General features: G+C 42.3%; 1 protein-coding gene across 1 annotated transcript in view; it reads right to left on the reverse strand.

Moving 5' to 3' along the window:
• synpra (synaptoporin a) overlaps positions 1-13,332 on the reverse strand; it is a 29,442-nt gene extending 16,110 nt beyond the window's left edge. The window contains exons 1-2 of the mRNA XM_066671628.1: positions 13,236-13,332; positions 13,084-13,149 (exon numbers count right to left, since the gene is read on the reverse strand). Coding sequence (XP_066527725.1) covers positions 13,084-13,149; positions 13,236-13,253 — 84 coding nt within the window. The 5' untranslated portion in view covers positions 13,254-13,332. The remainder of the gene's footprint in view (positions 1-13,083; positions 13,150-13,235) is intronic.
• Between the last annotated feature and the right edge of the window lie 5,043 nt (positions 13,333-18,375).

Consider the following 18,375-nt stretch of genomic DNA (forward strand, 5'->3'; position numbering starts at 1 on the left):
ACTGTATATGCACTGAGGAGTTAGTGGTGTTAGGGCAGGTATGTGTCACTTTAATATCAGAACGATGACTGGAAGACCTTAACGACACATGAATGTCACATTGATTAAACATTTTTTGGACAAAAATAACTGCACTTCCTTTTCTGACCTGTATCTGACCAAAAACGGATGAAACCGATGCTTCTCGGATGGAGCGGGAAATAGCCAGTGGAACCAGACACCCGGGTTCCTCTGACCTGCATCGAATCACAGACGGAACTGTCATTTGAGGCCAAAGGTTTTGATTCGGATTCTCATTCAAATGTCCAACCACCAGGGTCCATCAGTTAACCTCCAGCTAATGACTTCCACCACTTTAAGCTCCTGGTGGGAGTTACTGCAGTGGAGCAGGAGGAGGACAGTAATGAGTTCAGTAACGGAGACGGGAGACTGGTCCTCTGTGCAGTTCATGGCCATCAAGTTAGGCTTTACCTCATAAGAGTGATGTGATTGCATTGGTTCTTTAAAAAGCACAACCTCCTGTACTTGTTTCCGTCTGTCCATTCTTCTGCTTCTTTCCTCCACCCACCCATTCACCCCTCCATCCAAGAAGTCACCCCCATTCTAACTTCAACACACACACACACACAAACACACAAAGACACACCCAGTGATGAGAAGCTCTTATAAAGCATCAGGAGACCCACTGAAGCAGCTCTGCACTGCCCCTCTCTGTCTGACCCAGGAACGGCAACAAATACAGATGTGTTCCACCACTGGAGACTGGCACCTACATCGTCTGTCCAAAAGTTTATAGACACTCTCTCATTATCAATTTTCTCTTTTATCCGCTCAAACATTTCAAAACATTAGGAGAGTGAAAGGGTCGGTCACTGGACAAGACGCCACTCTGTGATAAATCCATAGAACTGACCACAACTGAGGTCATTAATTCTGTGCTTAATTCATATGCCAAAATGTTACCTAAGAGCATTGTGTGTGTGATGTATTGTTTTCTTCAGCTTCCCTGTGCAGCCAGGACCCAAACTCATATCCATGCACAGGGTTATGTAATAACGCAGAGTGCTAAGTGACCGTGAAACTGAGGTGATAAATCGCCACCTGGTGGCAGCTTTGAGAACGACTAGGCCAGTATAGCTTGAATTCATTGGACTTGACTTGTATGTACACACACACACACACACACGTGTCAAAGTGTGAGGCACAGAGGGAACATTTGTGATGACAGCCAGAACACTGAGCATGTATCTCAAACACATCTTTCACATCCTCACTTCTCAGCAGCAACACACACACACACACACACACACAAAATGATGCACATATCTGCATGAAAACACAAGCAATCAAATACACACATCGCTACAGAAATTCACTGTGAATGACACGTGTATTACAATGTAATAAATATTAATACGTAGTTATATATAAAGCATTAAATATTACAGTGTAAAATACAGTATTCCAGATTACACTACATCACAAAAGATACAGTTCAGCAGAATATTAAATGTGGACATCCAGGACATGTCTACAGTCTGAAGTTTTCTGCAAGTCTTGCAGTGGTTGTTTGAGGCTAATATTCAGCGTGTGTCCAAAAGTGTTTAGACCCATTTATATGTGAACTGCATGAAGAGGATGCTCCAAAAAAGAGGAGGTGAAGGTGAGGAGGAGGAGGAGTAACATGATGAAGGAGATGAAAGCTGAGGAGTGAATACGGCCGGGTGAAAGTGTCGCCATGATAATAATAAAGTCCTAATTTGTTTCTGGTTAAGCCTCTGGCTCAGTCCACTTATCTCATCTGCCATAATTAAAGAAAGAGAGAGAGAGAGAGAGAGAGAGAGAGAGAGAGAGAGAGGAAAAGGGGGAGAGGAAGCGGGGAAGAGAGCAGGAGAGAGAGGGAGTGAGGAGAGATCAAGAGGGGGAAGTGGAGGGGGAGAAAGGGAAATAGTGAGAGTGAGAGAGGAAGAGAGGGGGAGGGAGAGAAATCAGAGAGAGTAAAGAATGAGGGAGAGAGAGAGAGAGAGAGAGAGAGAGAGAGAGGGAGGAAGAGGGAGAGGAGAGAAAAAGCAAGTGAGGGAGAGAGAAGCCCAACACAAGGTTGATGTCACATATGTATTTATCCATAATCCATTCATATCCATAATTCTCATCTATTCCCTCCTCCATCTGCTATCCATCTACTCTATCCTTCATCCATCCGTCCAGCCATCTCTCTGTTCTCTCTTTCGCATACCAGCACACACACACACACACACTGTGCTTGCTACTGTCTGTGTATGTGAGAGAGAGGTTATCAGTCTCTCTCAGCTGTGTCTGTGCGCAGAGCAGGGAGGATGATGATGATGGTGATGATGATAAAGAAGAAGAAGAAATAGAAATAGAAGAAGAAGAAGAAGAAGAAGAAGAAGAAGATGAAGAAAAAGAGGTGGATGAAGAACAGCTCTGTCCTCCGGCTGCTGCAGCTAAAGAGGACTGCTGGATTACAGAGAGAGGGCGAGAGAGAGAGAGAGAGAGAGAGAGAGAGAGAGAGAGAGAGAGAGAGAGAGAGAGAGAGAGAGAGAGAGAGAGAGAGAGAGAGAGAGAGAGAAGAGAGAGAGAGAGAGAGAGAGAGAAAGAGAGAGAGAGAGAGAGAGTGACAGTGTGACAGAGAGAAAGAGAGAGAGTGACAGTGTGACAGAGAGAAAGAGAGAGAGAGAGAGAGAGAGAGAGAGAGAGAGAGAGAGAGGCAGAGAGAGAGAGTGACAGAGTGTGACAGAGAGAGAGAAAAAGAGGAAGAGAGGAACACGGAAGGAAAAGAAGAGTGCAGTTGTGGAAGAAAAGAGAAAAAAGATAAAGAGAGAATGGGAAAGGAGTGAAAACAGAAAAGGAAAAAAGAGAATGCAAAAGAGAAAAGATTGGGAGAAAGAGAGAGGGGGTAAGAGAGCGAGAGAGAGAGAGATGCGCTGAGCACCCTGTGTGTTAGTGAAGCTAATCAGCCTCTTTGGTTCAGTAAATATGAAACAGAGAGCAGAAACACCTGCAGGCCATTGACACACACACACTCACTCACACACACAAAGCTGTGCAGAGGAGAGTCTCTTTATCTCTCGCTCTCAGCGGGAGGCTTAGGATCAGAGTCTCTGAGGTGTGAGGCAGAGTCAAGTCTCATCTCTGAGGTGTGAGACCTAGTTGAATCCTAAGTCACTGAGATGTGACTCAGAGTTGAGTCTCAAGTCACTGAGGTGTGAGTCTGAGTTCAGTTCTGGGTTCTGTGCACATCCTGAGACATTTGAGGCAAGTTAAGTCAGTCAATATCAAGTCCAAATGCAGCTGAAAGACAGGTCTCAAGTCTGTGAGCTGAGTCCAAGCCCAGTTATGATTCAGTCTGTGATGATTCTGAGTCAATTTGGGAGTAATTTAATGGCAAGTTCAAACGTAACTGTGAATCAATCAATGAGTGAAAGTGATTTTTTGAGTAAAAATCAGAGACTCAAGAGTGACTCGAGCCATACAGGGTACAGGGCAGTAACACACACTACTCAATGCCCAGTCTGAACACACACACACACACACACACACACACGAAGGGAAGTAAATATAAAAACAGAAACAAAATACTCAAGCAAAATAATTATGTCCTCTAACACCATACACCCACAGATAAAGGTGAACACACACCACACACACACACACACACACACGTGTGTACACACTCACTAAGCTATCCATTACATGTGATTCCTCCCTCAGACATTCCCCCTTTATGTAAAAATATCCTACAGGACCTCTCAGGCGGAATCTTCCCCCTTCCACACACACACACACACACACATTTTTTTATTTGAACATTCAGGTATTTTTTGTCATTAATTTATTCATTCATGCATCATCTGTAAATGCTTTACCCCTGTTTTAACCAATCCACTTACAACTATAGGTTTTGGGACTGTGAGAAGAAACCAAAGCAACTGGAGGAAACCCATGCAGACACAGGGAGAACACAGCACTTCCTCACAGACTTCGGCCCAAGGCCGTGGAGTTGTGGGATGTACTGTTTTCATTAATACCCCAGTACATACACAGCGTCTTAAAGAAGCACTGTACCTCTTTCCCTCGGCATCCATAACATGGGGACCATTAACATTTATTAGTTATATATTTGTACACAGCATACGGCCTCATCTTTACTTACGAGTTTGTGGATCCCACTTCATATAGGTGGATTTATGCTCAGTTGTGCACAAGCTGTATCAACTCCAAATGCTTTGCCAATTAATAGAGACGCTGTGGAGCAGCTGCTCATGAGCCTATAGGTTCAACATGCCCAAAGCCATTGGCGGGATCACTGTGAATTACCAACTATTCATGAATGCAGTTTGGTACATAAACGTGTAGTAAAACTGTATGTTAGTGCAAATACAGCAAAAAGACAGTGACAAATAGAAGGCAAAGGGGTGGGAGTGTATGTGCATGGATGAGGGCTCAGTGGTTTTCTGCATTGTTTGAAGAGATAATAAATGGCTCAGTGAGAGTGGGGTTGTGGCAGTGAAGCAGTGTGTAAAGCCTGTGGTGGGAGTGTGTGTGTGTGAGATGTTTTTTGGCCTTTTGGAGCCAGGCTGGATGCAGGCACTGCTTCCATGCTCCGCTGACCATAAGCAGGCATAAAATCTCAAATTATTTTTAAAATACTGGCATCCCACCCCCTTCATCCTTCTTCCTCTTGGTCACTGTCTCCCTGTGGAGTTGCCATGGCTACATGTTCACATGACCCGTGTGGCCCCTCCCCTGCCCTGCGGTGACTGTCACAGCGGTTTGTCAGACTTGGCCACCCGACCGGGATACAATTCGATGTATGTGTGTGTGTTGTCTTTCTCTTGCTTCCTGTGTGTGTGTGTGTGTGGTCTTATACAACAATAAAGCCCAAGGTTTTAACCAGCAAAGGATTAAACACACACATTGCATACCATTCCAGAGAACTAATTATTCACCACATGAACCCAGAGCCACTGCACGTGTTCCAGATAAACTACACAAGCTACATGCTCTCGCTCAGGCCCAGAATACTCCTATCAATCAATCCTATCTATTATTATTCAGTGGATTCATTCATTTGATTTGATATGGAATTGAAGCCCACCAACCCACACACTGTGAAACAAGACCGCTCAGTCATCTTTCAGAAGGATGCCTAAGCCAGAAAACATGGGATGCAACGGATCGTTCTGATTTTGTACTGCTTCTCTTATAGAGTGTAGCTGCTTTAGAATTGCCCCGCCCCCTCGACTGAGTCTCTCCAATCACAGAGCTGGAACTGTGTATATGTGAGAGGGCAAAGATGAGGTTAACGTGAGCAAAACAGAGAGAAAAAAAGAGAAAGGAGAAGAAAGAGAGCAAAGTGAATAAAATTAAACCATTACTGCTCACTAACTCACTGCAAGCGGCTCATTATCATTTATAGTAGTGGTTCTCAAACTCTTTCTATTATTTCCCACCTCAGACGAAGGGGTGTCCACTATCGCCCCCAAAAAATCTGTAATAAAATACACATGCAGGTTTACAATTTTCTAATTTATCTAAATAACATCAACTTCTATCTCTAAATCGATAGCTTAACACCATTATAACATCAGTGTTCAAAAACACAGAAACTTGGCCTAATATTTAAACTGTGCTTCAGTTTCTCACTTTTCAATCTGGATTGAATAAGCTGTTTCCTATGTAGATAAGGCAGTAAAAAACTGCATTTACAGTGCATCCCAAACAACACACTATGGAACTTTACACACTACAGTACAGAAAGCACTGCTAAGGGTGATATATATATATATATATATATATATATATATATATATATATATATACTATTCAGTGCAGCAGTGTGCAGTTTGGGACACGGCCAAAGACTAACGTTTAACGTTGACTTGCTGCATGTCACAACCTGAACTCAGCTAATATTAATGTTAGCTAACCCTCAGATCCTCCTTTGTCACTGATGCAAGCCATTTTCATAACTGTAAATAACGGTCATTGTTATCTCAAGTCCAGAACTGGTAAAAAAAAAAAACTAACTTTATAAACCAGACTCTGGCGGTGAATTGGTGGCCAGTGAAGCTGATGATTGGAGCAGCTTTATATTTATGAAGGCTGAAAGAAGACCCACCTTGTTTGATTCGCTGCCAAAACACGTTAATCTCAGTGGCGCATTTTCAAAATAAATGTTTGCCAAAAAAAGCACATTTTGGTTCCAGACAAGCTACGTTTTTTATTGAATCCATTGTGAGTAGGTGCTTTTTACTGAGTTATCTTTGTTGGCAAAACAGAAAGGCATTGATAAAGACAGGTATAAAAATGCCTTAATAATTTATTCCGATTCCTTGTGCCCCACCTGTAATACCAGTGTGTCATGCCTCACACTTTGAGAAATGCTGATTTATAGCTACAGGCGCTGAAACTGGTCATTCTGAGCCAGGCTGTTTAGACAGGCGGAAAACACTGCTGTGGGGTTTGATTCTTGTTTTGTTTTGATCAAAGCAGGTCACAGACATCTCATTAAGATCCAGAACTGTGTTGACTTAAGGAAAACGTATAGAATTTCATTAATAAAGAATCTTTTTTTTTTCCTAAAAATATAGTTGTCAAGTGAAATGAGACATTCGGAACCAGAAGCATAAAAGCCTAGGATGCTCATACTCAATGCCAAGTGTCAGCTAGAGGGGTATGAAGCCCTCCAGGATTGAACTATGCATGGATCAGTGGAACTGTTGGAGTCTGGAGTACCATCCAATACTTTTGGGAATTTGAAGCATGAGCAGAGCCAAACATTTTAGACATTCATGGCTTAGCCCAAATGTCCATAACCATGCTCAACTACAAAGATTTATTTGACTATTTACGTCAGTGATATGAACTTTAGGTTGCTTTGGCAGAGTCAGACACCAATCTTACAAGCCTCAGTTCTACATCTAACATTTTAGTGCTCACTTAATAACATTCAAATTAACCAGAGCTCTATCTCTATCTTAGCCAGTGAGCTAACCGTAGCTATTTGTTTATTACATCTATCAATACATCCACTCACTGCGGACTCACCTGAAACATCTCTCTGCTGTTCACCAGCGGCCGATGGCTTTGTTGAAGTTGAACCTCTTTCTGTTACTGATGGCTATGATTTACTCCTCTTCAAAAACTTCATGTCCATGTCTACTATCCACCACTGCTTTCTCAGCCTTGCTCATTGAGGTGTATGTCTGACAGGTTTGCCAGGTCTAGTGACTGTCAGAACTTAGGCAACAATAACCAGATTTAAAGAACTTCCACAATTGTTTTTTAAATCTTGTGTTAATATTAATTTGAAGACGATAATTATTTCTTACATGAATTTTACCAATCCAATTAAAGAATATTTTAATGTTAAATAATCTGAAAACAGTAAAAAAAAAAAAAAAAAAGGTTAAATTGGTGAATTTTCTACAAATTAGACTTGTCTCCTGGAACCATAGAGAACCATTTTAAGAACCTTAATTTGTTGAATCAGACTTTAATTCCTCTACATTTGTCAAAACAAATATTAAACACTTTGTCTGTGTGATAATCAATTAACAACAGAAGCTATATCGCCCCCTATGCTTCCTGTAGTGTATTGCAATCTGTCAGAAAAACTACAAGAATCATATGAGTATTATAAAGCATTAGAGAAAAAGATTTTAAAATGGAAACAAACATCCAGTTGTTTGTAATGGACACTGAATGCCCTAAAACCAATTCGTATCATCCCAGCAACAGCGACATTTTTGAAAACTGATTTAAACTAAACTGGTTCGGTTTAAAATTGTTTGTACACACTTTGCCACTTTACCAAAATGTTGTCGGTTTGTCCAGACATTGTTGGTCTTTGAACAAGCAACAGATCCCCAGATCAAGGACACCAAGTTTGATGCAAAGCCTCAGCTAGATGAGTATCACTCACCAGTGCTGGGTTGTGAAGAAGTGAATCTGTTCTTTGGAGAGATTATGCTCTATTCATTATCTTTGGGATGAGTAGGAGTAAAGCCCAATTTATACACCTGCCTCAAACCTATGCTGTAGCCAAAGTATTGACGAGACTGTAACTATGTGTCGTAAATGCCGACCGCAATGACTGTGATTGGTCAATAGTTGGATGGACACTGATATACAGAAGTATGAACCCCCCTCCACACAGAGACTGCAGAGAAAGTCTTTAAAGAAGAGCTGAAGCCGTTACTGCAGCTAACAGCCTGTTAACACCCTTCACTTCAGTCCACACATCTGAGATACAATCCCAGTCTGTCTCCAAGCAGCTAACCTTTTGTCTTGTGTATACCCACGTCCTTGTTTAACCTGCCGTGTATGTGTCTGAGTGTATGTGTGTTTGTGTGAAGTGATGTGATCAGATCCGTCTTCTTTTCATCCTTGTGTCTCCTGTAGAGATGCTGAAATGGGACGTGAACTCAGGGTCTAGTTGCACCATTGGCTCTGGACCAGACAACACACAGTGACAGCCAACCTTTCTTCTCTGAGTCAGCCACATCTGTCCACATCTGTCCACGGTTGTCCAAAGCCCTGGAGGTTGTACACAGCTTTCAGGCCTCAGCTAATTGTACAGAAGCTCTGTGTTTAATGTATCAACACGTCTTGCTAATGGCAGTGGTAGGTTTTGCAGGCCATGCTTTGGTCAAAAACAAAACTCACAATATGTACTGGCATCAAATTATAACTATACATTTTCTGTTGCTGTCTTTTGTGTGGCATGATAATTGGTCCATTGTGTTGAGTAATGAGTCTTCAGAGAGAAACAGAGAGAGAGAGAGAGAGAGAGAGAGAGAGATTAGAGTGGATGTATAAATGTGAGAAATTTCCAATAAGGAAGATAAAGTTTAAAAGCAATTGGATGTCTTTGTAGAAATGAAACTGAAAATAGATCTAATAAAAAAAAAAGAAAGAGAGAGAGAGAGAGAGAGAGACTGAATAAACTCATAGCGAGTGTGAGATGGGGTATGAGAGAAACAGAGAGAGAGAGAGAGAGAGAGAGAGAGAGAGAGAGTGCTGTGACTAAATGTGATTAGTGCTGCGTGTTTCCCGGGCGATAAGCAGCTCGATTCTTTTTTTTTTTTACTTTTTTTGCTGAGGACACTTCAAATAGAGAGCAGAGAGACTGATTCCCCCAGGAGGAGATGCATCACTGTGCTCCAGTTCCCCAGCCTTCAGTAGCAATAATTATCTGAAATGGCGTTGGAACTTAAGGCTGCCATTCGTTTACATGGCTGAGGGCCCAGTGTTGGGGCATTTTTTATCCGTACGTTTTTCTTCTCTAGGGTCAGGGCTCTTAATCTCTCTCCAGAGATTAACACTTGACCTTCTGACCTTGGGGAGCCCCTTTGTTGGGTGAAAATAAGAAGCCGAGGGGCCCTTTGGGGACACTAAGCGGCAACAGCCTGGATTAGCCTGGAACTATAACCTTGTTGAGAATGCACAGGGATTAGAGCCTAGCTACATTTTAGAGGAGCTTCAGATTTGAGAAGATGGCCTGCACCCCTCTATTCCTTTCCATTCTATTCTATTCAGTTGGGTTCTGAAAATCGTACACCCACACACACACATATATATATGCATGCATACACACGCATACACACACTGCAAATGGCCCACGTTAGAGTTTTAGGTTAATTACCTCTGTGCAAAAAATACACGGTTGGTTTCTGTCCAAAAAGCTTGACTCATCTGGCACTGAATAAAATGTGGCTCAGTTCACCAATAGCACTGAACTGGATTTCTGTAAGCCCGTCCCAGACAAATAATCACTTCTCCCAAATCTGAATAAATACTGTCGTTTGTGTTTGGGTTTTGTTTGTGTAAATACTGCTGTTCGAAAGTATGGAATCACTATTTTCAATAATATGGAATCTATAGGGTTGTACTGTGCGATTTCCTTTTATAGGAAGCTGTAGACAATGTTCAGTTGCACAAATATCTTAAATAATTTCTGTAGAAAAGCACTGACCAATAGATTTGAACACAGGGTAGACACAATCAAATCCTCACAGCTAAGCTCCAAACTGTACAGTACTGCAGAAAACTCATCCTATTTGATGGTGCTCCATCACTCCAGAGGACACAGTTCCACAGCTCTACAGCCCAATGCTGGAGGGGAAGGAGGCAGGGTTTATTCCCATCTAACTCATGCTTGACACTGAGTGTGATGAACGTAATCTCACCTGTGGCTGACCCAGGGCTTCCCATTTTGTTTCAGATTATACAAGTGATGGAGTCTCCCTACAGCTGAATTTGGCAAATAAAGAGGTGTCCACAAACATCTGCACACACAATGCAGCTAGTGTGTATTCTAATGAAACCGGAGATTTACAATGCAACCATTCAAAATGTGCTATCGCCAATTAAAATGGCATATGTTTATTCAGTTCACATCACACACACACACACACACACACCGGGGATTGTATTGGACACTTTTCAGAAAGCAGCTTCTGCCTGACTTCACGGCAGACGCTTGCAGCTGTTTTGAAGATTGCTGGCTACACTTTGATGGAGTGCCAGATAGTGAATGCTCCAGCCTGTAACAGACACACAAACAAATACACACACACACATACACCTAAAACGACACTAGCTATTCTGTGTGTAAATGTCAGCATGGTTAATGTTAATGGTAGTGGGTTACTTGCAAATCTGGGTTTGTCTGAATTGTGAAATTGTCTTTAAGATTTATAACCCCTAAAAGTCAGGTTAATGCTTTTCTTTTGTTTACATTAATTTCACACTGTATCAACAGATCCGACTTCATCTGTGCTTCAGGTGAAAGACGAAGTATCGCATGACTACCACACTGTCTAATATTAAAGCTGTAATATTCAGGTAGAGAAAGAGAGAGGGGGGGTGGCATGCAAATTTCTTTTTTAATTCATCCAAGAACTTACATTTACGTTTTGGCATAGCTGCTCGAGATGAGAGTGGGTACATGAGCTTTGCCTGACGTAAACAAGGACTATTGATGTGCAGACTGACCAATTCAATGTTTACAGAGAAGGTTATCGAACAATAACGGTAGCACTACAGTCAGACCGTCCAATCAGAAGATTTTAGTCTATTTCACCACGCCCCCTTCTCACTCAAGCGAACCAATCGGAGTAGGGGAGGGTGGGACTAGTTTGTGAACAAAACGCTTCTCGAAATTCTATGTAAGCTCTAGAAAAACATCCCGGACGTTTGTGAAATTCCACGCGGACATTTTTTTAAAGTCTAAAAAAGAGGACATGTCCGGGCAAAAGAGGACGTCTGGTCACCCTAGTTTATGTACCTCTCCAGGTGTGAAAACCCAGGAGCGACTTTAACTTTACATTCATTAGATGCCATGTTGGTCATGAAATCTATTTTTACATGCAACATATCTCCTACAGTTTGCTTGTAACTCACGCACTCACTCAAGTTTAGCACAGTGAAGATTCACCACAAGAGGGCACTCTTAGAATTCCCAGGTTACTCTTACCTGTAATCATCAAATACTACATTTTATGTCTTTCAATGTTTTAATTTAACTAATAATGTTATGGCAGACAAGGCATCAATTTATTTGCACTGGAGCACTAGCTAAACCTCTACAGTGTTAATACTGTGTATTAAAAATAAAAAAAATATATTGTTTTCATCAGATTATTTCTGAAGACATCAGTGTTAATAACTGTTCATTTCCAAATACACCGGCCCAAACACACTCTAACACCCCACCACCCCACACACACACACATTGGCACGTGGTCACACTGCCCACTGAGGAAAAACACAGAAACACACACTGTTTGTGTTGCTTTAAACATCAATGCTTACTGTATAATTAAATATGACACCATTTATGAATTCTGAAAATGTGTTCTGAATGCTAATCTCTCTCGCTCTCTCTCTCTTTGTCACACACACACACACATGTATATTTACTTGGGCCATGCTCTTTTACACACAGATAGGGTATTTCAAGTATTAAAAGCTAAATTGTATTGCAGTGTATTTCTCTATTATGAAGCAAACAAACCATGTACATGCAAATGTAGCCATGACTACGTGGAAAAAGAGGCCACTGCAAAATAGTTTAATCAGCCTGTATAAAAGAAACAGCATCCCATGCAATAAAATAAGTAGTCCACATAAGGAATAAATTAGCCAAGGTAAAAGACAAGCAAAGACAATATTAAATAAGTAGGAATCTTCTGTCCTTGACATTGAGTCAGATTCATTCAGCTAATGCTTCAGCTATAAAGGCCAGGTCCTGCATTAAGGGGTCCACATGAGAGAAAACAAAGCCTGTGTAAACAATGTAGCAGCCCAAGAAAACCATATAATAGCCAATGTTTAAAATAAAGTAGCCTGTGCAGTAGATAGTAGTATGTGAAAAAATAGCATAACCTGTAAAACATAATGTGGACGTAGCAGCCTGTGCAAAATGAGTACTGACCTATACTATAGCGTCCTGTATATCAGACAATGTACTGAGATGGAGTATCAAGTGAAAAAATGAGTAGCCAATGGAGGAGATGACATGTAGCTTAGTAGCCAGCTTCACAGATTAGGTAGCCAATAGAATTCTGGTAGTAGCCCACATTGGAGATGAGGCAGTCCATGTTAAAAATGAGGCAAGCTATGTACAAGATCAAATCTCCAGTGTAAGGGATAAAGTACCCTGTGTAAAGGGTAATACACTGACCACAGTGGGGTCTTACATAAACCCTGACCTTGTTCACGAACTGGAAAGGTGCAACCCACATCAAAGAGGAACTTTTTCAGCATCAGTGGCAGAGAAAAACATGAAAAAATGCCCCCAAAGCCCCCCAAAATGTCATCATTTAATCAGCAGCCACGCGCATCGTGAAAGTGGTTTAACATCAAAGCCTGGTGATGGATGAGGCGCGCGCTGTGATAATTGAACATGGCTGTCCTCCAGCACTTCCACAACAAGGCAGAGCTTATAAACTCTGTTCCATCGCAAGGCATTTAATGTTTTTTACACATATATTTGTTTATTAGTGCATTTCGTATCCACCTGCCAGGTGTGGACAGAAGCACGCGCGTACTCACCCACTCCAAAAGGCGAATGAAGCCCAGAGGCACTTTCAGCACTTGAAACGTCCCAACGGACACGATCTGAAAGCCCAAAACACACGGGTTTATTCTGGTTGTTTTCTTTTATTCGCCTGAAAAATGACCTCCTTATAGCGGCTAAATCTCACCTGGTTGGCGGTTTCCATCCTTTTCCGCTCCTAAAGAAAGCGCGCGCTGTTCCGTGTGGAGAGAGACGAGAACCAGTGGGAGACCGCTGTTTTTGTTTTCACACCCGTTTCCAGACAAGCCCCGCCCTTCTACGCTACGATTGGCTCAATTGTGGATTATTAGCAAATCCAACGCAGGAGCTGTGATGCTATCAGCCAGTGAGAGCGCAGCACACAACTATCAGCCAATCCGAGCGGGGGACAATAGCCAGTCCTGGCGCAGGAGGAATGTTTTGCCGGAAAACGAGTGGAAAAACAAAAAACAAAGTAAAGTGGAACCGAACGAGAATTTAAAAATGTCGTTTTTAGATTTATTTACACACGTTTAATTATGCAGTATTTATTTTCAGCTTTTTATTGGGTTAACTACCAGGTTCTCTCAGGAGGAATTTAAGAAAATATTTTCCTAAAAACAGAATGACCTTAAAATTGCAGTTAACAGAGATTTAACAGAGAATGATCTAAAATACGCCTTTTTCCCCGCCAGATTTTCTGACCGACTTTCTACATTTATGTCCCAAAATAAAAAAAAAAGTTTGTATTTTTTATTGATCATTCAGTGTCCTAGATTTTTTTTTCTTTAAATGACTAAAGCTGGCATTTTGTTGGTGATACTCTTTACATTCTCATAGCAATCTATATATCAAGGTGGCGCAGCAGGTAGGTGTTGCAGTCACACAGCTACAGGGACCTGGAGGTTGTGGGTTCAATTCCCGCTCCGGGTGACTGTCTGTGAGGAGTTTGGTGTGTTCTCCCCGTGTCCGCGTGGGTTTCCTCCGGGTGACTGTCTGTGAGCAGTGTGTTGTGTTCTGTGTGTGTTTCCTCCGGCTGACTGTCTGTGAGGAGCTTGGTGTGTTCTCCCCGTGTCCGCATGGGTTTCCTCCGGGTGCTCCGGTTTCATCCCACGTTCCAAAAACACACGTTGGTAGGTGGATTGGCCACTCAAAAGTGTGTGTGTGTGTGTGTGTGTTGCCCTGTGAAGGACTGGTGCCCCCTTCAGGGTGTGTTCCCGCCTTGCGCCCAATGATTCCAGGTAGACTCTGGACCCACCGCGACCCTGAACTGGAGAAGGGTTACAGATAATGAATGGATGAATGAATAAAAAAAACTAAACACATTTAATTTGGACCTTCCTGTCTACCAACCTGCCTCATGACCTGCAGTTTTCATGTGTGGTGTGATGTTTACAAAATTATATCTCAGTGCTTTGTGTTGAGGGGAGGACAAGCGGACTTCCAAGAAGGCTTTAGCTAAGGTGCCGCAAATTCTACACTCAGCGCATGTACTGTATTTCCCTGGTATATAGTAAGTTTGCTTACAGACACAGCACAAATTCCAGCCCATGATTATGTAACACCATCACTGTCCTCTCTCTCTCTGTGAGGAGATCTCAGTACAGAGACAGAGACGTGGTTTGAGTGAAGTGAGCTTTGGGTAGAGGGCAGTAGTCCAGCACAGTTCAGTGAATTCCCTGCTCTAACGCAAAGCTCAACAGCAAGTGTTGTCTTAGAGGGGTATAAAGCCCTCCAGCTTTGGGCTGTTGAGCAATAGAACTGCACTGCCTGAAATAATAAAGCTTCATTCGATGTTTAGTACAAACTAATGTTCTCATGGGGGACTGCTGTCAAATCCTCACAACAATGCTCCAACATCTAATGTAAACCGTCATACAATAGGTTGTTATAAAGCAGTACAGAGGGTCAAACTACATACGGATGCCTTTTGTTTCAGCATCAATGCCACTGATAAAACTGTGGTTTGTGGTATGTATTTTGGTTTTTGATTCAGTATTTGCTCGCATTAGACACCATTATAAGTCTCTCACTACTACGCACAGTGAAGGAAGAAAGGAAAGAAAGAATGCATGAATACAAGTTCCACAGCTCCTAGAAAGCCCTCGCAGAGTTGTTATTTGAGGCATGAGTCAAAGAGAGAGAAGGCACATTATGTGGCGTTATGTAATGGTAAATAAAGGTTAATTCAAAGACTGTGCTGAATATAAATGACTGCACGGAGGAAACACATTCATTTAAAATTACTAACCCCAGTGCATGCTGGATGTTGTGTGCTGCTCACTGGTACTGTACGTAACATCTATTTTTGTTAAGGGCTTGGTGTTGCTAGCCCAAAGCAGAGTGTGATAACTGAACTGTAATCTTCCTCCAGGCAGAAGAACTGGGAGGAAAGAAGGAGGCCAGGGTAGGCTTAAACAATAGCAACTGAAGACAAGCGCTTAAAATACAACTCATTGTATATTTACCAACAGTGTGAGAAGGACAAATTACCATACTATGATTATACTGCAACAAGCTGTAATTATATTGCGCCCTTTAAAGTAATAAAGGCCATAAAATATTATACTGGAACATACTGCAATTTTACTGTTAAATATTGCAGCTGGTATGTGGCGTTATAATTTATGTCAATGACCTCAGTTCTAACTGCCTGCCAAAAATTGCATCAAAAAACAATTGTGACAGGTTCAGGAAATGGGAATGAGTTGGGGCAAGGTGCCTATAGATTACATTTTCAGAGGTCCTAGTATATCTTGTCCACAAGTATTGAATCATTCTATCTAAAACCCATGAATAGACGCCGACACACACACACATACATACACACTCACACACACACACACACACACACACACACACAAGTAGTTTGATTTTAGACCATACATAGCCTAGAGAAACTTATCAGTGACTTTGTGTCAAAGTGAAAGCTGCAGGTTACTGAGCCCTGAGTGCTACATATGGGTTACTGTTCATTTTGTGTGTGTGTGTGTGTGTGTGTGTGTGTGTGTGTATTCATGGACATAGATCTTGCCTGGTAAGATTTGAAAAGATGTGCTTAGCCAAACAGTCTCCTCCAGGACGAAATGGAGCCTCCAGAAACTCATCAGTCACTTCATGTCAGAGTGAGGCCTGCAGCAAGACCCCAAAACTACCACGAGAGAGATACTGTTCATTTGAAGCTCTGTGTGTGTGTGTGTGTGTGTGCCTTTGCATGCACATGCAAGGTCAGTTGCCCCGCCATTGCTCTACAGTGTTAAAGAAAGAGCCTCCAGGTACACAGAAAACACACACACACACACACACACACACACACACAATAAAAAAGACAAAACAGCCTGCTTTGTATTAGTGATTTTACATGCCACAAAAATCAAGAAATATAAATCTATCTATTTGCCCAGCATTGGTTTAAACACTTCCATTCTCACTGAAGCAATAAGGAGTGTTGAATTCTGAAAAAATACAAACACAATCTAAGGATAATGTAGTATTTCAGCTCTTTAAAATAACTTTGCTTCAGAGCAAAACACTGGAATTGAGGTATATTCTAATTAATAGTCTATGAATATACATTCTTTTTTAATATGTCTTGTGTGTGTGTGTGTGTGTGTGTGTGTGTGTGTACGGGTGTGTTCTGAGCTAAAACGGCATGTATAATTTGCTTAAAGGCTTGATGAGTGTGTGCGTGGCTGTTCTAAAGTCTGGCAGGTGTCCAGACACATCACACCTGTCAGAAGTGACAGAGGTAAAGCCTCAGCACCTGAGCTCGTTCTAACAGAGAAGAGGATTCTCACAAATCCTACAGGCCATGCGCATTCAACAGCCAATCAGCATGTTCCATATTTGCATAATTCACTCAGAGTTCAGTCAAACAGCTTGTACACCACTAAATAAATGAATAAATAAATAATTCTACAAGTGTAATCTTCTGTAATTGAGTCAATATGTGTCAGATTACATTGTGGCTCTGTCTGAATGAGGATCAGTATCTAGGTGGGGGGACTATACATTTAAAGCACTAATAGTGCTGACACTACTCTGTCTTTCCCAGAGAGAGTAGTTCTAACACCAGCCTATGTGTATAAGGCATATATCTCTAGGCATGGTGTAAATATGTCACATGTTTCTGCATGAGTGTGTTCAACTGAGTGTGTACTGCTGTACATGTCACTGTAAGTGTGGCAACTGTAGCATGACAGGGTGTGGAGGGTTAAGGTTAGGGATGCAAACAATTTATGGTTGTACACAACTCCCTAATATTTGTTTCTCCCTAGAATAATAATAATAATAATAATAATTCATTCATTCATTCATTCAATATCTGTAACCCTTATCCAGTTCAGGGTCGGAGTGGGTCCAGAGCCTACCTGGAATCATTGGGCACAAGGCGGGAATACACCCTGGAGGGGGCGCCAGTCCTTCACAGGGCAACACAAACATTCACTCACACACACACACACACACACACACCCCTACGGACACTTTTGAGTTGCCAATTCACCTACCAATGTGTTTTTGGACTGTGGGAGGAAACCAGAGCACCTGGAGGAAACCCATTCGGACACAGGGAGAACACACCAAACTCCTCACAGACAGATACCCAGAGGAAACCCACGCAGACACAGGGAGAACACACCACACTCCTCACGGACAGTCACCCGGAGGAAACCCACACAGACACAGGGAGAACACACAACACTCCTCACGGATAGTCACCCGGAGGAAACCCACGCGGACACTGGGAGAACACACCACTCTCCTCACAGACAGTCACCCGGAGGAAACCCACGCAGACACAGGGAGAACACACCACACTCCTCACAGACAGTCACCCGGAGCGAGACTCGAACCCACAACATACAGGTCCCTGGAGCTGTGTGACTGCAACACTACCTGCTGCACCACTGTACTGCCCAATAATAATAATAATAATAATAATAATAATAATAATAATAACAACTAACAGAATTAACAGAAGCTGCAATCACAGTGTTCTCCACCAAGCCTGTTGAGCCCTCTCAGAGCACTGTGGTAGCAGCAATTTGAAAAGGTACGGTGACACTTCACAAGTCTTGGACAGTCACCCGGAGGAAACCCACACAGACTCAGAGAGAACACACCACACTCCTCACAGACAGTCACCCGGAGGAAACCCACGTGGACACAGGGAGAACACACCACACTCCTCACAGACAGTCACCCGGAGGAAACCCACGCAGACACAGGGAGAACACACCACACTCCTCACAGACAGTCACCCGGAGGAAACCCATGCGGACACAAGGAGAACACACCAACTCCTCACA

This window comes from Hoplias malabaricus, chromosome 5 (genome assembly GCF_029633855.1).
Source record: "Hoplias malabaricus isolate fHopMal1 chromosome 5, fHopMal1.hap1, whole genome shotgun sequence".
Classification (NCBI taxonomy): Eukaryota; Metazoa; Chordata; class Actinopteri; order Characiformes; family Erythrinidae; genus Hoplias; species Hoplias malabaricus.